At 35.5% G+C, this 23,635-nt stretch overlaps 3 protein-coding genes and 1 long non-coding RNA gene across 15 annotated transcripts; 2 read left to right on the top strand and 2 right to left on the bottom strand.

The window, feature by feature from the left end:
* The first annotated feature begins 1,233 nt into the window (after positions 1-1,233).
* Positions 1,234-5,383, top strand: LOC131000041 (uncharacterized). Its single transcript, XM_057925786.1, has 7 exons — positions 1,234-1,555; positions 1,914-1,969; positions 2,064-2,974; positions 3,655-3,847; positions 3,956-4,141; positions 4,268-4,644; positions 5,009-5,383. The coding sequence occupies exons 1-7, from the start codon at positions 1,368-1,370 to the stop codon at positions 5,147-5,149; spliced, it is 2,052 nt and encodes a 683-aa protein (XP_057781769.1). The 5' UTR covers positions 1,234-1,367; the 3' UTR covers positions 5,150-5,383.
* A 151-nt stretch (positions 5,384-5,534) lies between these two features.
* Positions 5,535-16,974, bottom strand: LOC131000039 (E3 SUMO-protein ligase SIZ1-like). 10 transcript variants are annotated; one of them, XM_057925784.1, is made up of 19 exons: positions 16,786-16,911; positions 16,377-16,550; positions 15,206-15,324; positions 14,442-14,522; positions 14,031-14,073; positions 13,430-13,496; positions 12,906-13,065; positions 12,090-12,223; positions 11,003-11,071; positions 10,300-10,387; positions 10,132-10,207; positions 9,700-9,773; positions 9,234-9,341; positions 8,625-8,786; positions 7,966-8,070; positions 7,744-7,824; positions 6,462-7,662; positions 5,842-6,184; positions 5,535-5,733 (listed from the first exon to the last, which is right to left on the bottom strand). In XM_057925784.1, exons 7-18 carry the CDS (start codon positions 13,059-13,061, stop codon positions 6,045-6,047), a joined length of 2,394 nt encoding a protein of 797 aa, XP_057781767.1. In that variant the 5' UTR covers positions 13,062-13,065; positions 13,430-13,496; positions 14,031-14,073; positions 14,442-14,522; positions 15,206-15,324; positions 16,377-16,550; positions 16,786-16,911; the 3' UTR covers positions 5,535-5,733; positions 5,842-6,044. The 10 variants fall into 10 exon arrangements, with proteins under 10 accessions (XP_057781767.1, XP_057781763.1, XP_057781764.1 ...); XM_057925780.1 differs by lacking the exon at positions 15,206-15,324 and having other exon boundaries at positions 5,842-6,055; positions 6,149-6,184; positions 16,377-16,525; positions 16,606-16,907; XM_057925781.1 differs by lacking the exon at positions 15,206-15,324 and having other exon boundaries at positions 5,842-6,055; positions 6,149-6,184; positions 16,377-16,500; positions 16,606-16,907.
* Positions 16,975-20,046: 3,072 nt separating this feature from the next.
* Positions 20,047-20,961, top strand: LOC131000038 (uncharacterized). Its single transcript, XR_009093644.1, has 2 exons — positions 20,047-20,465; positions 20,558-20,961. It is a non-coding gene; the product is annotated as an uncharacterized LOC131000038 (long non-coding RNA).
* Positions 20,962-21,323: 362 nt separating this feature from the next.
* Positions 21,324-22,821, bottom strand: LOC131000037 (uncharacterized). Of its 3 annotated transcripts, none has more exons than XM_057925772.1 (3): positions 22,698-22,821; positions 21,700-21,898; positions 21,324-21,621 (listed from the first exon to the last, which is right to left on the bottom strand). In XM_057925772.1, exons 2-3 carry the CDS (start codon positions 21,883-21,885, stop codon positions 21,529-21,531), a joined length of 279 nt encoding a protein of 92 aa, XP_057781755.1. In that variant the 5' UTR covers positions 21,886-21,898; positions 22,698-22,821; the 3' UTR covers positions 21,324-21,528. The 3 variants fall into 3 exon arrangements, with proteins under 3 accessions (XP_057781755.1, XP_057781756.1, XP_057781757.1); XM_057925773.1 differs by having other exon boundaries at positions 22,691-22,806; XM_057925774.1 differs by having other exon boundaries at positions 22,495-22,706.
* Between the last annotated feature and the right edge of the window lie 814 nt (positions 22,822-23,635).

The following is a 23,635-nucleotide window of genomic DNA, read 5'->3' as shown; positions in this document are numbered from 1 at the left end:
GGGTTAATTGCATCAAAATACCTGACCTTTTCCCAAAATTTGGTTTTTTGACAAACTTTTTAATTGTAGCAAAAATTTTAGCTACGTTTCAATTTATTGCAATGTCCGTCCCGCGTATATTTTCGGCCAAATCCATGCTGAGGTGGACCTCCGTAAAGCTTAGGTGGCATGTCGTGCCGGGTAATGAAACATTGTCGTCTCAAATCCATTGCAATAAATTGAAACGTAGCTAAAATAAATTGGCCGAAAATGAATGGATTTGGCCGGAAATATACGCGGGACGGACATTGCAATAAATTAAAACGTAGCTAAAATTTTTGCTACAATTAAAAAGTTTGTCAAAAAACCAAATTTTGGGAAAAGGTCAGGTATTTTGATGCAATTAACCCAAACTATTTCTATATTTTGTGACAAATAGTGAATTTTAAGGGTTTGTTTGTTTTCTATCCCTCTAAATAGATAGATAATACAATGAGGTATAAATTCATTATTTGAAATGAGGATCATATTTTATATATCTTAGTATTTATTTTGAATAATAATATATTTATTCATTCTTTATAAGGTGATATAAAATTATACTTTATACAAGGAAAAATGTGTTATTTTAGAATTTATAATATTTTATATTTCATGTTTAGATATTTTTATTTTTGTAGTACGAATTTTAGTTACAATTACGTTTCTTTATACTCCCTCGGTCGTAACTAACTTGATTAATAATTCTTTTTGGGTTGTATCAACTAAATTGATCAATTTTCTTATATAGAATAAATATAAGTAAATAAATATCTAATCACTTTCACTTCATTACTAAACACACTCCCTCGATCCCAACTAACTTGATCAATAATTTTTTTTGAACTATATCAACTATATTGATCAATTTTTTTTATATAGAATAAATATAAGCAAGGAAATATCTAATCACTTATTCGCTTTATTAACAAACACACTTAAAAATACTAATTTCTTAAATTTTGTGCCGAAAAAAAGTTGATCGACTTAGCTGGGACGGAGTGAGTATTTAACTATATTGTGTTTGGCACGGAGGGAAATCTAATCTAATTTGAATAATAGAGCTATTATAAAAAGAGTAATTTCGATATGGAGTAATTTATAATGTAACTCTCCCTAGTTAAAAAAAAAAAAAAAAAAAAAAAAAAAAAAAAATTGTTGATGAAATCCGGAGCATAACCCGACCCGTATTAGGGCTTTAAAAGAAAAAAAATCCATAAGCGCTGAAATTTCGAAAATTCCGGCTTCCTGCTCGAGCTTCAAAAACCTCAAACAATGGCGGAAATTCTAGTTGTTAAACCCTAAGCAGGCTATTGGGCAGCAATCAGTCGACTGCTAGGAAACCAGCGATGGATCGTGAAGGAGGCCAGCAGCAGATGGCGGGCGCATCGAAGCCCTCGTTGTTTGCAGTGTACCAGAACCCAGCACTCTCTGCGGCCCTCACCTCCAACAGCCTTCGCCCCTCCGCCTCCACAGTCTTCTTCATCCTCTCTATGCTATCCGTCTCCGCTCTCGCCCTCGCCATCTCTATGTACAGGTAATTTCGCGGTTGTATGTAGGTTTATGCTCTGCATTTTGGTTAAATTATGTAAAAGAGGTTGCCATTGGTTCCTACTGGTCGATTAAATCAGCGTGCAGAGACAGTATTGCTTGTGGCTGTTGGTGTGATGCTTAATTTGAGCTCCCGCCACCATGCGTGCGTGAAGGTTGTGGAAATATGAGGGAGGCAGTTGGTATACTAGTGATAGGGAGATATGATTGGGGTTTACTAGCTAATATAAAAATCAAATTAGAACTCTTGCATATGATTTCGAACTTTAGATGTTAGTATGAAAAGCAGTACACTGACATGAAGTGTGAGATCTTTTGTGCTCATGTGAATATGATGGATGCAGGGAAAATACGGTTGCTGCTGATTTTGGACTTGGATTTGTTTCTCAAGATGTTGCGAGTAAGTAGAGTTCTGATTTTCATTTGCGTTTTCTGAAGGCAATGACGTGACTGGTTCTAGCAATGGGAATTTTGATGTGATGTCGACTTTTCAGGTATATGTTCCAAAGTTATAGCAGCAATGGCAAGTTGCATACTGCTTGCAGCTCTGTTTGCTTTTGTCAAAGCCCTTTCAGTATGGAGGCGAAGAAACCTCAGGGATGTTTTTGTAGTATCTCCTTCCAAAGGTACAAAAGAGCTAACACGCCTTACAGATCGACAGCTTGGCCTTTTGGGGTTAAGGTCAAAACTTGAGAAGGATTCTGAGGAGTCTTCAAAGAGACCTCCTAAATCAAAAATTAGCTCGCCTTCCCCTCCAAGTTTGCTTGTTCCACTTCATCCATCAAGTTCGAATCATGAAATGAGCGGCGGGAAATCAAGCTCTAGTGGTGGGCGAAAGATTCATGCTTATACTACACCATCCAAGTCACCAGCTTCTCCTTCTATGTATCTTGTACCTACAGCCTCTGCACGGTCATCAGTACCGTCGCCATCCCTGCAGTCTTCACCAGGAGTAGATCAGTTGAATGCCACCCCTTGGTCAAGTAAGCGTCGTGCCTTTCAGAAAGATTTAGCAACAGAGAAAGATCTTGAAAACTTTCTGGCTGATATAGACGAGAAGATATCTGAAACAGCAAACAAATTGGCAACTCCTCCCCCCAGCATAAATGCATTTGGGATGACCAGTCCAAACACCCTCACTGGTTCAGTTAATACTTCTGGACCTACAAGAAGTACGCCTTTAAGGCCAGTTAGGATGTCCCCTGGTTCCCAGAAGTTCACAACCCCACCTAAGAAAGGGGAGGGAGAGCTTCCTCCTCCAATGTCTATGGAAGAGTCGATTGAAGCTTTTGAAAGGTTGGGCATTCATCCACATATAGAGAAATGGCGCGATTCTCTCAGACAGTGGTTTTCTGCTTTTCTACTTAATCCTCTTCTTGGAAAGATTGATACCAGCCACATAAAGGTGAAATTGCTTCTCCCCTATGCCTTTTACCACATTTGTAGAGATTCTTTCAGTGAGTATGCGTGGATTCATATCTCTAGTTAAGAGTTTTGGCTGTCTCTCTGGCAGTCAAGATTTAACTGAAAAATTTTCTGCTTCACTTCTAAAGATGATAGCCAAAAAAGATGAGTCTTTTAAATGAATACATGGAGCTTGCATCTCTAACATTGCACTAGAAATTCTCTTTATAGATTGGAGAGTCAAAACCTTACATTGAGGCTTCACCTGTTAGTTTCTGTCATTTTATTTCAGTTCACTTGGTTTATATATTTTGTTTTCAGAGACTCTTGATATAGCTGTGAGACTCTTTGGTTAACCTCTTTTCGTACTCCCAGAGATGGTCAACAAACTCTATATATATTCAGGAGCCACTGTATAAATCTAAAGATTTCAAAATTAAGATTTGAAGCATTTTTCCCATGGAACAATGAGGCCTGTCCTCGTTTTGTTTCAAGATAGTGTAATCATTTGCCTGGGATTCTCATCAATGGGCGTAGTTTGTTGTTTCTACAGATAGCTGCATACTTGTTTAGATGTACTTAAATTAATGACCTATTCTAAAATGCAAGTATATTAAATCGTAGTTCTCAAATCTTGTTTCACTACTAGAAGAAACAATACTCATCTCTTGGAATTTTTAGGTTATGGAATCAGCTGCAAAACTTAATATTTCGATTAACATTAGCCAAATTGGAAGTGATGCACCAAGTGCGCCTGCTGCTGCTAATGTATTTCCAATTGATAGAAGTAATGACTGGAAGCCAGCATTTGCAGTTGACGAGGATGGACTTCTTCATCAGCTTCGTGCAACTCTTGCTCAAGTTTGTGATGCTTGTATGTTTTACCTGTTTTACCCATTATGGAAATTAGGATTTTAATATTTCTTCCTGACTTGGATGGCAAAGTTTCGTTTAACTGCTAAGTGTTCTTTTTCATTTCCAGCAAAATCACAAGCTATTAATTTCCAGCAATCCCCTCAGCATGCTGCGTCAATCTCGGTTTTGCGAGAGGGTATGGATGCCATTATGGAGCATCAGAGACTCCATTCTTTGATGAAAGGAGAATGGGGTAAAGGTTTACTTCCTCAAAGTAGTGTACGCGCAGATTACACTGTCCAAAGGATTCGTGGTAAGTGCTTTCCTAATTGTTCATTGCTAAACAAATTGATAAATAATTAATTGATGGACTTCCTCTAGTGTGGTCTTTACCATTTGATATTTCATATATATATATTTATATGTCAATATCTTGTAGAACTTGCTGAAGGAACGTGTTTGAAGAACTATGAGTATTTGGGAAATGGCGAGGTCTACGATAAAAAGAATAAGAAATGGAGTCTTGAGCTTCCTAGTGATTCTCATTTGCTTCTTTATCTGTTTTGTGCTTTCCTGGAATACCCAAAATGGATGTTGCATGTTGATCCTACAACATATGCCGGGCCTCAGGCAAGCAAGAACCCTTTGTTTTTGGGTGTTCTCCCCCCTAAAGATAGGTTTCCTGAGAAGTACGTAGCTGTTATATCTGGTGTTCCCTCGGTGCTACATCCGGGGGCGTGTATTCTTGCTGTTGGGAAGCAAAGCCCCCCAGTTTTTGCCTTGTACTGGGACAAGAAGCCTCAATTCTCTTTCCAGGTACTATGTTTTAGCAGTATATGCTTTTTCTCATATATGATTAACTGAAACACTACTTGGATGATTAGAAATTTATATGCAATTTCAAATGACATTATTCAATTCCTTTTGTCTACTTAACCGGCTTACGGCAACTGCTAACCAGATACATGTCTAACTCGACCAGGACTTGCAGAACATGTGCCATCATTTCCTCTCTTCTTGCTTACTCCCTCTTTTCCAATTTGAACGTCGTTTGAATCGAGACTATTTAAGTGACCGATTATGTCAGTTTACTTGGAAGTCTGCACATATATTCATTTAGTGGTGTCTGTTCTTTGTTACTCCAAATGCATAACACACCATTCATGTCCTTCGATTGCAGGGAAGAACTGCGCTATGGGATTCCATATTGCTTCTGTGCTATAAAATAAAGATCAGTTATGGTGGTATTGTTAGAGGCATGCACCTCGATTCGTCAGCGTTAGCCATTCTTCCAGTTCTTGACCAGGGAAGTGATGACTGAGCAAATTATTGGGTCAATTCTGCTGCTGTGACGCACACGGCCTTCTGTAGAGGACGTCGTCTCAGATCACAGAGACGACGTTATGTAGCCGACAAATTTTCTATTGATCCTTTTGTTTTAGGTAGGTAGTCACAACCATGTAACTGATGATGCGTTATATCAAAACACTTGTTTTGTACTGATTTGAGATGCTACCACCTTTCGGCTTAATATCACCTCTTTGTTACAAACCAACCAGCTAATGACAACATAAATTATCTTGTAATCTTGTAATTATCATTATTATCATATTATGAAATCAAACTCAAAATGTACAAAAAAATCGAGATTTTTTGCTTTAAGGAAATACTGGCGAAATTAAATAGGGCGAAGTGCGCTGGAGATATGTTTGCAAACAAATACTTTTATATTAATTAATATTAATACTAGTTTAAGAAAAGGAAACACTTAGTTTATGTCAATTTACAGGTTATTTTTCCTAACCTAAATGTAATCTTCCATATTCCCCTCGAGCAAAATTAGCTGACATTTCCCACTTCACCATCTACTAAAACCACAAAATGAGCAATTTAGAAGCACTGCACCTGCAAACAAGCAAAGCAACAAGGTTAAAAGAAAAAAAAGGATTAAGGAGAGCACAAGAGGAATTAAGGAGCTTTAATAAAGAAAATAGAAGATAATTAATGGCTCACCAAAATTCAGTAGAGGCAGCATAAGAGGTACTAGTAAGTTCCCAATGCAGGTGAAGTGGTCAGCTTCTTCTATCTACTAAATGTACAGATCAGCTAGGAAGCAAGAATGAGACTGTCTCTCCACAAAAAACAAGGCATCTGACAGCAGTCCTATCGACGTCTAACAGAAAAGGACTTTCCTCCGCATTGCCTCTCCAGTGGCGCTACTCGGAGTCTGAATCAATAGAGAGATATAATCTTGGTCTTACAGAACGCCGTTGGCGAGGAAATGAAAAAGGACTATCTGAACATTCCCTACTCGTCTTACCGGTCCTGTTGCCATTCATACCAAGCAAAAAAGTTGCTGCCAACCAAGAAATGGAAACAAGTGAAAATGCAGAAGGATTATACCAATAACAAAAGTTTATCAAAATTTGCATTTTGGAACTGAGATGCAATTTTAGTCGCGATTTGGTGAGGCTGTTCCACGATCATTATGCTTTTTCTCCCTCTGAGAAGTTACGCACGGGTGAAACAACTCATCTCTTAAAGAATAGAGGTAACCTAAGAGTACTCGTCTTTTATCCATTTTTGGAGGGATGAGGGGAGGGGATTCAGAAATAAGATAGCAGTAGTGTTACCATTATCTGCTAACGTGTTCAAGTTACTATCTTTGGGTGGTAATTGATTGGCTGAACCTATGCCATTTGCAGCTGTGGGTTCCCCCCCACCCCTTCCGCCACCATCACCAAGCCTGAGAGAAATCCAGTCCTCAGTACGAATACCATTTGAAACATCAGGATGGTCTCTCATATCAGTCTGCACAGTTGAAGCGTCCGAAGGCCTTGTAGGAAGGAATATTTGAAGCGAGGGGTCGTTGCCATTACGCGGCAAATGATTATCTACTAAACCACCATTCATATCAGTAAGTTGAGCATCAGAATCAGGGATGAGTGCAGCAGCTCCCAAAGAAGTCTCCGCAGCCAATTTATAGCCATTCATAGATGACTGGCAATTAAGAGTGACATCTTCCATGTCAACTAAATGGCCAGTAATGTCAGCATCAGACCCAAATAATTGAAAATTCTGACCACCAGGTGGCAATGACCAAATATTACTCCCAAACTCATCATCATTTGTATTGTAAGGATCGAGACATGAATTTGCACCATTACTAACAGCAGGATTTTCATAATAAGAATCAGGAATCCCATGCTGTGGAGCCGGAAACTGAATGCTATCTGCCCCACTGCTCTTGTGAGCCTTCGGGGACATTAGCGGCTCAGTTTCTTCATCAGAGTCGCTAAGGACAATTATGTCAGCATCTCCACCTGGAGTAGAAGAAAATGGATCATTAAATCCATGTGGTGGTTCAACACTCGGGGGCATGGACCCACATTCAGTACGATTAACTGCAGAAAAGTCGAGGTTTCCCTCATCATCCTGATTAACACTGCCATCTTCACCATCTCTGCCGCTACCAGTGGCACTACTGCTCATAGGAATTATAGTCTCACCATTATTCTTGAAGTTTTGCTGAAGTTTATTTGCAGGTGAGACACCTCGCACATTATCAGCTTTGTTAAATTCCCAACAACCGTTTCGGTTTTTTCTGATTCCAATTTTTAGAACACCATGACCATCAGAACCATTCTCCTGTTTAACTGGTTTAAGTTCTACTTTTGACTTTGATTCTGCTTCAGTTGACGAACAGATGGTACCATCAGGCAAATGCCACAGCCCAAGCTCCCCAAGTCCTCTACGATCTCCCTCTGCCTTAGCACGCCAAGAGCCATCAGGCTTTACCTCAACCTCTGCCACATCTTCTCCAGCATCCCGCATCTGTAATACATAATGAAGGGAGTATAGGCAGGAGATATAATACGCCAAGACACGAGACACTCACAAGACGCAAGACAGTACCTTGTGTGATATCCGATTGAAATATGGATCTATGATGATTTTCTCCCAAGAATAGTTCTTCAGACAAATGGGACATTGCCACTGCATTCTCAAAAAGCATACATGAACATAAGAAACAAAGTCAAGGAAGGACTACTTAGTTAACTTACAATGTACAACTTGTTCTCTTGTCCATTCACTACACAAAAAGAACAGGCAGATAAAGAATATAAATTAAATTACCTTCCTGGAGCGTTGGTTCATCTCCACAAATACTTCCAGATCAAAACAGCCCATGTGAGCACAAGGCTTAAACCTTCCAGCGATCTTCATTCTCATACCACTCATCTGAAGAATTCAATCATAAAAGTAGAGTCTATCAAGTTTCATTAGAATAGCACCACAATAGCAACCTTAAAGAAAGGAAACAAGGTTGCATCAAGCAAAATGCAGATTCATGATGGAAAAGTCGTAGACATTGTCTATGCTACAATCTCACCCATACACAGAGCATATAATGAAATATAAACAGAGCATATGATGAAATATAATTTTAGAAAATCATAGAAACTAATTAAAAGAATTCAATAGCATTAAAATAAATTAATTGGATAATAACAAGACCAAGAAATTTCTGATGGAATTTCAATGATAAAAGTAATTCTTTAGGATAGAATACACTGAGATGTTTCAGAAATAGATAGTTTGCAACTACAAAGTAGATGATCTAAAGTGAATCAAAGATTTTTCATAAAGCAAATAAGTATACTATGCTCACAAAATGCATCAACAGCAGACTTCTTAGATCTGCTCATGGGAAGTGTATGTACAGACAACAGAGACATCTTATTCTCTTTGAATCTATGCCCAACAGCGCAAGTATTTATGATAAGACTACTCACAGGACAGCGGAGATTGACAGGAACAAAATCAGCAACAACTTCAATATCACTGTCACTATCAGCATTTTCTGTGGCAGCTCCCCCACCAACACATTTACGCACACGAACTAGTGCATCCTCAAAACCCTCACCTTCATCCTCTTTTGGGATCAAATTAAGAATCTAGAAAAAGATCACAGAAGTTGACCGTTAGTCCAAGTTAATAACTGAAACAAATGTACACCATCAATAAGTTCCACAAAGTTCAGATTTCACGATACAAGAGAAACCAAAATCAAGTCCCTCATATCTTTAGATGCAAACTCAAGAAGAAAAATTACGCCAAACCCCCACACACAAAAGAATGATGTTTAATGACACAATTAGAATGATGGCATGCTATATACTTCGACATAAAGAGGTACAGCCAAGAGAACTACAAAGGGCCACGAGAGCACTAGAAAGTCTTGTCCTATGAAACAGGGTAAGGTCATGTGCATACAGTATCATTCGGAAACATATTATCCGTGCATTATTTTAAACCAACTAAAATACCCAAGTCATGAATATACACCAAGGGTATTATTTCACAATATACACCAAAATAAAGATTTCAGAAGGATCATTAACCTGATGCAAAGTCCTTCGCTTTACAATTCTAACTCCCACACAGAAAATGCGAGCATCACATCCTGTTAAGGAAATCTTATTAATTCCGTCTCTGGTGCAGGTTGTAATCTGACAAAACAACAAGATATACACTAAGGGATATGTAGAAAACAACAGTATCTAGTCAAGCATGATTGAACAACAAAATTGAGTTAATGATTTCCCACATAAACCCCCTGCTTCCACCCAATTAAGAAAGTCCCAAAAAGGGAAAACCTGAAAGGGGGAGTAACATCTACAGAGGATGAACATCAATTTAGTAACAAAGGAAAGAAATGAAAACAATTGTGGATAAGAGAGAGCTAACAAGAACATTCTTCCCCATACAAGAAACATTGCTGCTCAATAATGCACAGTTCTCTAATTTTGATACATACCAAAAAAAAAAAAAAAAAAAAAAAGATACCAATTTAAAGAGAAAACTCACAATAGGTCCATCGTCTCGACCATTTGCTCCAAGAAGTTGAGAACCGGGTCTATTTATTGCTCGTACTGGCACACCTATGAGGTTAATAAGACAAAAGTGTTATGCATGTGAGCAAGGGCAGCACTATGTCCTTTATCATTCAAATCAAAGAGAACAAAAGAGAAAACGGAATGCCTACACAAAACCCAAAATGTATGCTGGCAACCCTAATCCCAAAGAAGAAGGTTATAATATTATACTTTGCATATGGATGAATAGGCAAGTCCTGATTTTGAAATGTACTAAAAGCACAATAACAATTTAGAATTAGATGAGCATCTCTAACCTAGCAGTAACTAAAGAACAATAGTCGGTTTTGGTAGAGTTGGAGAAGAAGTGAGCTTCTACTCCTAATAGACTAAAAAAATCGAGCAATCTAAAAGGATATCATACCATTCACTTGCAGATCTGCATATTGTGGCCATTGCATCCTATATGTGACCTTGTCATTGAGTAGCATGCACCATGCCTAGGTGGAAAATGACCATAATCATGTAAAAGATTAGTATATTCTAAAAGAACAACACATACAATGTTTATTTTTACATTAAGTTCACCAACCTGAACATCATATTCTTGTTTCAACAACAAGTCCTTGTCTGCCCTTGTTAGTTGAAACGTTTTCTCAATGCTCAGAGCAGGATTAGAGCTGCAAGACACAAATGTGCAAATATGCAGCCACAAATTAAAACAACTCAATGGAACATACATAAACAAGAAAACCACAGAAAAAAACAAAAAGGAAGACATGGTAAGCATCAGAATAATAAGAATATTGACAGATAACAAAAAATTGCCAGCATTTATAATCCCACTTCCCAAAATATGGATTCAACAAAAGAGTGCAACAGTGTTTGGGAAAAGTTTAGGTATACTGCAACACAAGACACCAAATTTTGAATTTTAACTAGGATTGAATGTATTTTTTTTTTTTTTGAAAAGAGGATTGAATTTATTATTTGCAATAGAAGACTCAGATCAGCCATTCCATAGTACGCTGTATTTATATCGTACATGCGCCAGAAAAAAAGAAAGAGTTGAGAGTCTTGAGACATTGCAATGCTAGAACGAAATCAAATTGGCCATCTGACATACTAAATTGAAAAACTAGCTGCATGTCATCTTTAGAGTAAATTATATCACTTGTGACAAGGAACTTAAATCACACAAATGATTGGGTTCAGGAAGTAGAGGGTAACATATTGCTGTCATACATGTGAACATTAAAGAAAGTTGATAAAAGAACGATATTTGATCGACATACCCATCTGCAGGAACACTTGTGATATTCAATTTCACAGGATACAGAGGATTTGCAATTGACACCAAGAAGCTGCATATTTCAATACAATGACGACTATCAGGCATCAAACAACCTTATGAATTCATTCCAAGTACAAAAGAAACCAAATATCAAGTTTAAAATGCAGTATGGGGCACATATCATGGTTAAGCTGTTTCACATAAATTAAAACATTGATTAATAATTGAAGCACCCAGCAGTACATAGAACCCTCAACATTTTTAAGTTTAGCCTATCTGATAATATTCAAACAAGTATCCAACATTAGGTAAGCTCTCAAATAAATTAGCATATACTTTCAGCTGATTGTAAATATATTGACATTAAGCCTAGAAAATTCTAAGAACAGGAGAAAAGTTGGAAACTTGAACCAGATTACAGGCTATAAGACAAGCAACTGCTTGTGAAATGTTAATATGCACTAGATATAAATCCCATGAATGGATAAACATACAACCAAAGCATCTAAAAAATTCTACAAGCATCTGCTCTTTCTTCATTTATGTTCAGCTCATTAAATAGCATCCAAATGAGTGAGACTATGGATACAACTTCAACCTCAGATTGTGACAAGCAACTACATAACTATTTACGAATTACTGCAGTCAATAAAAACATACAACCAAAGCATCTCAAGAATTCTACAAGTATCTGCTCCTTCTTAATTAATGTTCAGCTCATTAAACAGTATCCAAAAGAGTGAGACTATGGACACTTTCAACCTCAGATTGTAACAAGCAACTAAATAATTATTTACGAATTACTGAAGTCAATAAAAAGAAGGCAGATCGTGAAGGAAGTAGATAACAAAGGCCTACTTATAGAAACGGCACAATCTTTATAGACTGCTCAAACAAAATAAAGGTAAAGAGTAGCAAGTAGGTTAACAGATAAAAATTAAATAAGGTAGTCGGATGGTGAATATAATGCCTAATCAACAAGCTCAAACAAAAGCAATCAACTCGTAATGCATAAGGAAGACCCAGTAAAGGTAATAAGACGGTCCGATGATATACGATGAAAGACAAGGTGACATAATTTCACTCACGGGTCAGCTCGACTCAGCCTGCATATTTCACAGTAAAATGTTTTTGGAGGACTATGTAGAACATCATCCATTGGTTTCTCGGGAATCACCACACATGCTATATGCTGCCATACATTACACCTTGGATCCTCACACTGCACCATTATTTACATCATAAAAATTATTTAGAATGGTCACTAAAAACAAGACAGATCCAGAAATTCATAGGTCAGATGACACGAAAACATAGTTAAGCGCACAAAGGGGTAGTGGACCCTTGGTGCAAGGCACAGGCACCTGACAGATACAATATGCAAAAAAATCATATTAAATAAGTAATTAACGAATAATGCTATGGGCTACTAGAAATCTTATGCAACACTGTAACTAGTAATGCATAAACGGAATCATGATAGAGGAACCCGGAAAAAGAATATTATTTTTACAAATCCTAAATATATAGGTTCATGAGCTTAATACTAAATAAGAGGCCATAATTAAATTGACAGTAGAAATTTTAAGTTTTCCCTTGAAACAGTGAGGTTCAGTTAGGTACCTTAAGAGCATTCTTCATTTTAAAATCAATGGTACAAGTTTCAACATACTTTACTCGAACCAAAAGAAAACGAAAAAATATATAACAAACATTATGCAGGCCAACTTGCTCAAGGCGCACCAAGCCAAACATAGCTTGGTGCACTTAGTGCCTCTGGAACACCTTTAACAACCATCCACACCCTACCCCCAACCGCTAGAAAAGTTGAGAACAACAACTAAATCAAGATGAACAGAGTATAAGAAGGTTGGGAATATCAAACTTCAGCAAAATGTACATACCTTAATCATTGAATCAGTAGGCAATGAGTTTCCACAGAGACAGCGTATCGTATCCCTGTGATTTGAATCTACTATCTCCTCTTTAGGTTTTACCTTTGTACCATCTGAAAGGCCTTGGGATTTTGATGCCAAGTCAGGCGCCCCAGAGATTTGCATTTTTCTGAATAAAGAAAGAAGATGATGGGCATAAGATCAGGTCCAACCTATGAGTACTCCTCCCTACTTTCGAAGAACCTTTTATCTCAAAGTTGCAGTTTTTTCCTCGTGTTATCACTTAACATTTTCTAACCCACCACCTCTTCTGCTGTCTTTACATGTTTGTTTTTTCTATGGGCAAAAGTATTATAGCTCTGAAATCTAAATGGAACTTAAATTTGCACAAGTGACTGAAGAAAAATGAAACAATAGTCTGCTCCTTGGCGATATACAGACAACAGAAGAAAAATGAACAGAGTAAGTAGATAAGAAAAGCTCTCAAAGCATTTATCTGCAGTAAGTCCGTGAATGAAATAAAAAAAGACCACCTGTACGTGTCATCAATGAGCTTTGCCACTTCATCCTTTCCAACAGCATTCTTCTTGGCCCAGGTTCCTGAAATTGTTACGAATAAATATATTGCATTGCATTCATGCTCTGTAGTTGTCAGATATTATATGTCATGCAAATGAGGTTTACAAGTCTCATAGTATGCAACACACAGATTCCTCATGTTTCTTAAGTACTGAGGGACATGCTATCATATATTTGTCTGTAATTGGACTATTTATTTAATCTGATGATCCAAACAATGACTTTACCATATTCACTTGATTTCTCAGTAACTATGAGATTTGAACTTTATTTCAAATAATTTTAGATAAGAGCACACCAACTTTCTCAGGGACTTTTGCAGTCATATACATCATATTGTTTTCTCACAAGATCTAATTTGGCTACATAAAACCATTGAACAGCTATGAATGCAAAATTACTTTGATGCATAATTTTCATTGGACCAGTGCAAATTGAGTTTGCTTAAATTTAATATGTAATTCTGACAGATGATGATGTAACATAAGGAATAGCTGTCCTCATTCAATAGATTTTGTTATTTAAAAGTAACAGAGAGATTGCATAGCCAATTACCTCGATCATCAGCAAGAATGGCCAATATTCGATCAACAAGGTCCTGTGGCAATTGAATACCAGCAAAGATTCAGAACATTGTTTAACTTAGAATATTCAGAAACATGAAATGAAACATTAACGGGACAGTAGAGAGTAATACATAATACTCATTGTGCACATATGAGTAAAAAATCTACAACATGCAGGATAGTAGCACCGGTATACAAATAGGTTTCCATCTGTGGAACAACATAGATATTTTGGAGACTTAAGGTCCAACTAGGTGCTCCCAGGCTCCAGGATACACAAAAGAAAGAGGAGACTAGGAGTCTAGGACTGAGTGGAAGTCTCCTTATTGTAGAAATGGCAAAGTGAGCAATATATCAAACAATTATTGATATTTTTCTGCTTAGAGTAAATTATTGATACCTGCTTCTTTCCCTGCTTATGAAGCCCAAGTTGTGTAAGGACATCCTTAAGCTCCTTAATCCGAAAATATGCTAATTTGTCCTGTGAAAAACAATTATTGATATTTTTCTCAAGATAATAAACGTACTAGCTGAGAAACATAAGTATCATTTTCTAAACTCTCCTTTTTATAACAAGACCAACACAAGCAAACAACAAAAGATTACAAAGAAACATGAGAATTCCATCTTTAAGAGAAGGGTAACACAACAAAACATTTAATTCAAAGTCGGTACTAGCAAACTGTTATGATGCATATGAACTCTTCCCAGCAAAGAAAGTATGATACATTACAAATTACCTAATATATTTGTGGATTATGATAATTTTTTAAGCACACACCAATTTTACAACAACTTTATATATATCAATCCCCATCACAAATGTCCTTCATATACCAAATAACTGATATCTTTAATCAAAATGAATTCAATGAGTATACCTGATCATATCAAATCAAACACATATGAATTGATCATTTATTCTAACTCCAAGGTTTTTTGATAATTTATCCTGTCTTTCAATACTCCTTGTCAGAGTATATTTGTTCTTAAAACTTAACATTCTGTCGTTGTTACTCATCAAGAACCACATATTCATGTGTGTGTCACTGGCACATCATACATGTATGAGGTATCTGCATGAATATACACATTGACCTTCTTACAGGTTTTCAATTTAAATAATTGCTGCACTTCCAAAAACTAACAAAAAAGATTCCTCACATGGGCAAAAAGTAAAATGTGGGGTTGTCATACATAGCTTCACCCGAGGCTTCCCCCTCTTGGCTAGGAAACAGGTAGCAAACCCATGATAACAATCAAGTTGCTCATTCTGGGGGTTTCTGTGAACCAGAAATGAATTATAAACATACAGGCAACATGGGATTCTTCTCCTAGAATGATACGAGAATTGGTAATTTCACTACAAGCAATTGCGATCACGCAATATACTCGAACAGTTGAGAGACACAAAGAAACCAAATAATTGTATAAATAAAAGAAAAGGGGGGGTAGATGTATGACCTATTCGACTTTTTTTTTTTTGGAATTCAAATTACTTCTACTTTACCTTAAAAAATATACTCATTTAGCATTTATATCTAAACCAACAAAAACTCTAGTACAGACATTGGAAATAAACCAATTCGCTGAAGGGCATAAATATGGTTTTGATACTTAGCAATTTCAGATTGGTTATGCGATCACGATCACGCACAAAAAGAAGCAAATTAAATTATATACATACATATTGGCTTTTAATGTGCATGTTTAATTTGCTCCTCAAGACTAGCTTCCAAACATAACCCAGATTCTGTATACCAAACAAATTTCCCTCTTCACCATTCTCTAAGTGATAGGCTATGGTGGATTCATGAACTGACATATTTCTGAATGTTCCAACAATGAAGAAAGAAAGAAATCCTACATAGAGATAAAGTCATCCAAAATCGGAAACAGCCATCAAACGGCTACAATATCTCATTCTCCACGTTCAAGAAAACTAAAACCTCAAGATCATTTCTCAACAAGATTAATTATTTCATCTTACCTGAACAACGCTAACTCAAGAATATCACGATCGTCCAATTCTTAATAACCAAAATTTCTAACTTCCATGTACCTCCACTCAGAAAAGCTTAAGCTTCAATCCCAACCCAATCCTATGTCTCTACCAACTTCTGTATCAAGCGGCACACTCAAATAACAACGATCACATGAAGCACTTAATCGACACTTGTTTCCAGATTACAGAAGTCTATCGGGCACAGCAGTACAATATCAGATGGACTGTGCAACCTGCTAATTCCTGCTCTAAGCCTCTAACGAAACTGAAAACAATAAATAAACAATCCGAATGTCAAAATCAATAAAGTCCTAATGAGACTAAGATTACCTTGCAGCCAGCCACTACGTCCATCCTCTTTACTCCCAAAATTCACTCCACCCCACAGCCGAAGTCAGCAAAAACAACACCGAATGATCACATAAAGCTGCCGCTCACCAGAGCCATGCGCCTTCTTCAATTAGCCATCGGAATCAAGACTTCCTCACATCATCAACCAATTCGCTTCATCCAAACAATAATATAAATACGCAGGCACAAATATAGAAAAGATAGATACCGGAAAACGCAGTAAAATCGACGGCGCAATTAGGGCGGCAAGTAATTAAGGGTTGCGGCGGGTACTAAACAACGGCTCGTCGCCTCTCCCCGAATCTCTCGCGAGAATCCACACACTGGAAGGTGTTGGTGTGTGTTTAATTTTGCCCCAAAAAAAGCAGCCGGAAAGGTGAGAACCTACCAAATTTCCGGACGTATCACCGGTGTTGTGAATTCGGTTTATTCGCTGCGAATACGTCCGGGTTCTGCTTGGCTGCTTCCCGGTCCACGCCACCAGTATATATCTAAAGAAGGCATAAATTGTGGATTTTCACCAATTCCAACGAAGGAAATCAATTGCAAATTAAGATTAAATATAATATACTACTAACTTTAATGTAGTACATAATTTGTCGTTAATAATTAAGATTAAATATAATAGTACTAATAGTACATAATTTGTCGTATATATATATATATATATTGCATTTAATGAAATAATTATTATTAAAATTAACAAGGTATAAATTGTGGGTTTTAAAATAAGATAAGATAAGCTGCACATAATGAATGTGCGGTTTTGCTGATTGTGGGTTAGTTCACAAGCCCAGACCCAAAATTAAGAGGGTGTTTGGCTGAGCTTATAAACTCCTCAAAATAGCTTATAAGATGTTTAAGAGCTTATAAGCTCTTTCAAAGTGTTTGGCAAAATAAGCTCCTAAACAACTTATAAGCTTCCAAAATAAGCCCCAAGAGCTTATAAGCTCCCAAAAAAATAAGTTCCTCTACCCCAACTTATTTTTTTATAATCTCATATGCAACAATCTTTTTACAAATATTTTTCAACTATAATTTATTATTTTCATCATATATCATTCAAATTCATTTTTCTTCGATTTTCTCTCTCTAAAAAAATATTTCTCTCTCTAGCAAAAAAATTATCTCTCTAGCTTATAAGCTCAATTATCCAAACACTTTAATAGCTTATAAGTTCTTAAAAATTACATCTTATAAGCTCTTGAAACATCTTATAAGCTCCAAGAGCTTATAAGCTCTTTAAAATAAGCTTAGCCAAACACCCTCTAAGTGGATCTCATGGGCCACTGGCCCACTGCAATAATAAATGGAGAATAAATAAATCATGTTTTTATAAATGCCCTTAAATATCGACCCAATTTAATTCCATTCAATAATATTATCGTGTTACTTTCTTCTTTTTTTTTCATACGAGTAAAAGTTTATCTAGAGCATACATTTGGAGCATTGCCATCCATCTCTCCGAAGGGCTTCTTGATAAGCACTTATTTTGCACTATTTTTGGTTAATTTTCTTTGCATGTTTATTGAGATTATGCACTTATGTGATGTCTTTCGATTTGTTTTTATTATTATACAAAGATGTCTCGTTTGAGTATAGGTTTACATGTTTGATGCAAATTTTCACAAGGTGTTTGAAGATTGAAAGTTGCAATGAATGGACTAAATATTTGAGGATTTAAAATTTAATATGATTAAAGTTTATCTCGATACGAGTTCGTGGACGAAAACAAATTCAAAATCAACATTAAAATGAAGAATATGTGACCAAAACAAAGAAAATTGCACTATGGGATTCTACATAGGTAATTTTTTATAATGCCTTCACCTACATATTCAAGTTGTTTCTTGATATACTATTATCATAATTTGTTCATTTTAAATCCATTAAAAATATAAACACCCATTAAAAATGGCCAGCAACAATTAAGAGATTTTCGAATGGGAGATTTACCATTTAAATGATTTTTGGTCGACTTTATAATTTTAACATGTTTTTTAGAATATAACAAATAAACACATCTTTTAAAGTGTTTGCAATTAAAATCTACCCAAATTTTTCGACAACCAAACCTTATAAATTCATGTCATTCGAGCCTTTAACTCGAGAGATCTAGGTTGAGCTTCTTCAAGCTCGATGAAAGGAGTATATTGGCATAAGTAGCAAATTTTTTGGAGTCCAAAATAAATATTCCCTCAGTCCCACGAATCTTGATAAATATTTATTTTTGAGCTGTCTCACGAATCTTGACACATTTCTAAATAACGTAATAAATTATTACTACATTCTATCTCCTACTTTATCACTTTTATTACATTATCTCTTCTACTTTATCACTTTTATTACATTATCTCTCTTACTTTATCACTTTTATACTTTATTAACTACACACTTAAAACACTAATCTACAACTCCTTAATTCCCGTGCTGAAACCAAACGTGTCAAGATTCGTAGGACAGATGGAGTATTTTCCAAAAGAGAGAGAGAGAAAGAGAGAGATTAATTCAAAATATTGAAAGATTGTGTACTTGTTTGCTACTATCTTAAAAGTTGGGTTGAAAATTCAAAATTAGGTCGACCATTGTGATTTTAAATAGTACCACCAAATATCCTCTCAAAAACCAAACACCTTTACCAATACCTTTCAAAAATGAAAAATAGTACTACCAATTATCCTCTTACAAAACACGTGCGACAATAATCCAATCATCAAAATAGAAGATATAACATCAAAATAGGACCAGTTCACTATCTACGACGTCTATATAAGCAGAACAAAAATAAAAATAACCAAAAAAATATTTCTCCCTTTCTCCTTCTCGGATGCTCGAGCTACATTTGAATTTTGAATTCGTCTTTCAAGTAAATTTGAATTGAATATAATCACACACACACACACACATATATATAGATTATAGAGTAATGCTAAACAATCACATTATGGTCACCCACAATTTACCTAAATAAAAAATAATTTAATTCATTTTTTTGTAATTTTTTGGTAACTTTTTATTTTTATTAAAAAATAAATTAAAAATACAAAAAAAATAAGTACAATGTAGAGAATATAGTAAAATAACTAAATCTTATTTTTATTTTAAAAAATAAATTAAATAAATCAAGATTTTCCTTATTATACTAGTGTGTGGGTGGCCACAATGTGGCTGCATAGATTTATATATATATATATATATATATATATATATATATATATATATATATATATATATAGGGCCGCTCTAATGAGACCCCCTAATTTTAGTGAGATCTAGAGCACGATCTGGTGCGTTTATTTTATCAATCCAATGGCTGATATTGTATCTGGAAGGAGATTTTTTTTTCGCAGGGTTCTAATCCTGGAGGGAGCAAAATATTTTAAATTTTGTTATTCATCAATATATACTGCATTGTTCATCAGTATAACTGTCTTGTTCATCAGTATATATATCTTATTCATTACGAATTTTTTAAATTTTATTTTTCATCAGTATATACATCTTGTTCATTAGATATACGTTTTGTTCATTAGTATTATATGTCTTATTCATTGTACTCATGTTACACGAAAAATATGGGGTCTCACTGGAGCGCGCCCCTATATATATATATATATATATATATATATATATATATATATATATATATATATATATATATCCACACTAATCCAACAACATCATTTCAAATAACAAAGCTAAAGATAGATCCAAGAAAGAGAGCTTTTGAAGATTACTACTCAATAAAAACACTGCATCTCAATTCTCAAGTGAAATTCAAGAACTGACAAGCATTTATCTTTTTCTACACCGGTCTATTATGTCCCCCCCCCCCCCCCAATCACCACAATGCTTTTAGTGACTTTTCCCAATGCAGCCTTCTTTATTACCACCAACCCCAAATTTATTCCTTCCCACATCCAAAAGGTGAAGCAGATCTTCTTCCTAAATCTCCCAGCATTCTTCCAACAAGAGTAACAAAGCAAAAGAAATGCTACCAATCTGGAGCAATTGTGGCCTTCCAATCTCTCTAACTGGGATCTCTTGTTCTCTTCCTCTCTCACAAGAGTCTCTCTCTCTCTCTCTCACACACACACACACACAGTCGCACAGGAAAGCATGGAGTGGTCTGATAAATGTGGTTGGCTGTCATGTTTCAGGATGGATGATCATGAAAGGAGGAGGGAGACCATGAAAAGGAAGAAATTTCAAGAAGTGTTGCAGCTACATGAGATGATTAGGGTCCAAAAGGGAGAGGCTTCAGCCAATGAAAGTGAGAACCGTGAAGGGGATGCTGCAACAAATGAGTTTTGTCCATGCATTTCTCTACCCTGTACTGCAAAAGCTGCATAACTACTATATTTCCTTAGTACTATTAGGTTCTAGGTTTCATTTTTTCTTCTATTGTTGCTTTTCATTATGAATGTTGTGAGATATGGGAACTTCTCTATTGGGATTGGATGCCATAAAAATCTTCTATCCTCCCTTTTTTGGGGTAATTCTTCCCATGTAAGACAAAGAGAACAGAGAGGTGGAATGTTATAGAAAGTATAACATCTTACAATAGTACTACTTGTTGAAACCTTGCTAGCAGTTGCAACATGTTTTAGATACATTTGAGCTTAGAATAATATGAGCAGGCTTGGAGAAATTATTTATATACAAAATTCAAATTAAACTAAGATGTCAAAAATATTGAAGAGAAGGCAGCGATGGTTGAGTGTTGCAAAATGGTTTTTCATGTTGTATTTCAGCAGATTATTGTATGCCATGTTCATATGAATCGTGTTACACTGTGCGCGCCATGTGCACAAGTATAATAGGACACCGACACCGAGTTAGAATGCTAAATAGGGATTCAGTACTCAGTAGGTATGAAAATGATAACAAGAACAAAGCTTCTCAAGCAAGAAAAAGATCAGTAGGTATGAAAATGCAAGATGCTGTGAATATAGTTCGGGCTCAAGATTGAAAAGTACAAGATTTACATGAAGTTCATCCTTATTAGCATACACATTTTCTAGCAACTTCCAAGGATCAGCCTCAAAGCATGACTTCTTTAACATATCTAAAACATGGTGACAACTAAATATATCCATGAAGTTCATGTCAAGGCAGGAAAGAGTACACCTTACTCAGCTACAGTTGTTCGAAGAGGCAAAGAACTTTCAACTTCCTTGGCCTCAGCATTCCTCTCTGCAACAGCTTTTGACATCCCGAACATCTAAAAGAACATCAAGAGTGGCAATTAGATATCAAGTATTACACAAACGAGAAGAGAAATCCCAATTCTTTAAGAAACCTTCTTGATTGTCTTTTGGAAGCAAGTTTTGTGTTCGTCCATAGAAGCATGGATGAATTCATCAATATGATCTTTCACATCTTCTAGGAATGTTCCACTTTCACTCTTCTTCTTCCGGCATGAAGTTGCAGCTGGGGTAGAAGCTATGGATGATGGATTCTCAGTTGGACTCTTCTCAGTTGCCATTGGAGCTTATAACCTATATAACATTCAGCACCACAATGATGGCATCTCTTAGACTGCTATACATCGAAGCAAAACACAGAAGACATACGGCAGAAAAGCCATATCAAGAACTAAGGAAACCAATCAGCAGTGATGAAATAAGAAGATGGATTTCAGTAATTTAGTAGAAAGTGCAACCTGATACCAACAACCATGCTTCACCATATTATTTATCTGACTTGTTTTAGGATCAATATGCTTAGATCATTTGGATAACTTTTTGAGCACAACATATGATGGTCCAGCAACTCAATTCATGTACCAATCTATCTCTACATATAAAAAATTCACCATATAATAAAGCCGCTTCTAGAGAAACTTCTACATCTTAAACAAGAAAACACTAACTTGCGTTTGGATTCAGGGATTCGAAATGCAACAATTTTAAATAAATGGAATCCATATCCACCCAAATCCAAACCTCCAATCCAAACTAAATCGTCGAAAACCATAGTTTTCTTCTAGTTAGCCTTTAACCAGAAAAAAATCCCAAAAACAAACAAACAAACAAACAGCACGTACATACACGCAGTCTCCAATAACAATACATAAATGAATAAACACACACACACAAACACGCAGTCTATTCCAAATTTGCATCTTCCACAAACTGGTCGAGAGAATGCCAGAGTGGTTTTTAACATTCCAAACAGAAGCAACAGAAGAACTTAAAAGGGAACACAAAACACGAAATCGAATTGATTACGAATGAAAATCCAAATTCCGAAATAAAAAAAACATGATTTAAGCTGAGAAAGTGAAATACTTCTAACCGATGAGATGAAATTTCGATTCCGATTTTTTCCTTTTTGCGATATCAGTGAAATATGGCTTTCGCACCGGTTTCCAGAAAACTGCTAATGAGTGATTCTGGGCTTCTACGGTATTAGCTTATTGGGCTTTTTGATGGGCTTGGGCTTACCATAGTCAAAATATTTGCAGGAATATGGACAAAATAGTAAAATTAGTTTTTTTTTTAATAAAATTGATAAAATAGTAAAATTAGTGAGTCGTCATCATCGAACTCTCCTTCGATCCTTCCGTCCCACCTCGATTGACAATTGTTCTTAATTTTCACATTTATTTTTGTAAACTAGAATGTCCATTCGTGCGATGCACGACGAACATCGAAATTAACGATATATTTAAAATATATTTTAAAAATAAAATAAAATAATTCACGTCAATTATACAATAAAATCTTGAATTTAAAAATTATATTAACAACTTTGTATAAAGTGTAATAAAAATTATTCAATAACAAAAATTAGCATTTACACATTATTATTATAGAGTTACATGTCATAATAAATATTTTCATATACAAACATAAATAAAAAGTTATAAAATTTTAATGAAAAGAGAGAAAATAAAATATTTAATGAAAAGAGAGAAAATAAAATATTTTAAAATTTTCATAACTTATTCATTTTAAATTTATTTTTGATGTTTTTATACAATAGTATTAAATTTAAGATGCATATTGAAAAAAAATCATGAAATAAATTTGATAATATTTACAAAAGAATTAAATTATGAAAAACTAAAAGAAAAAAAGAGTGAAAAAATTGATGGAAGAAGAGAGAGAAAAGATGGAGGGAAAAACTCTTTTATATATTATATAGATTAGTAGTCCTTATTTCAACCATAATCGAATTAAGTCAAATCGAATGGGACAATCCAAAAAATAATTCAGGTCAGAGAAGCGGGA

The sequence above is a fragment of the Salvia miltiorrhiza genome, chromosome 8 (assembly GCF_028751815.1).
Source record: "Salvia miltiorrhiza cultivar Shanhuang (shh) chromosome 8, IMPLAD_Smil_shh, whole genome shotgun sequence".
Lineage (NCBI taxonomy): Eukaryota > Viridiplantae > Streptophyta > Magnoliopsida > Lamiales > Lamiaceae > Salvia > Salvia miltiorrhiza.
The sequence above is the reverse complement of the archived record's forward strand: the minus strand, read 5'-3'. Positions and strand labels throughout refer to the sequence as shown.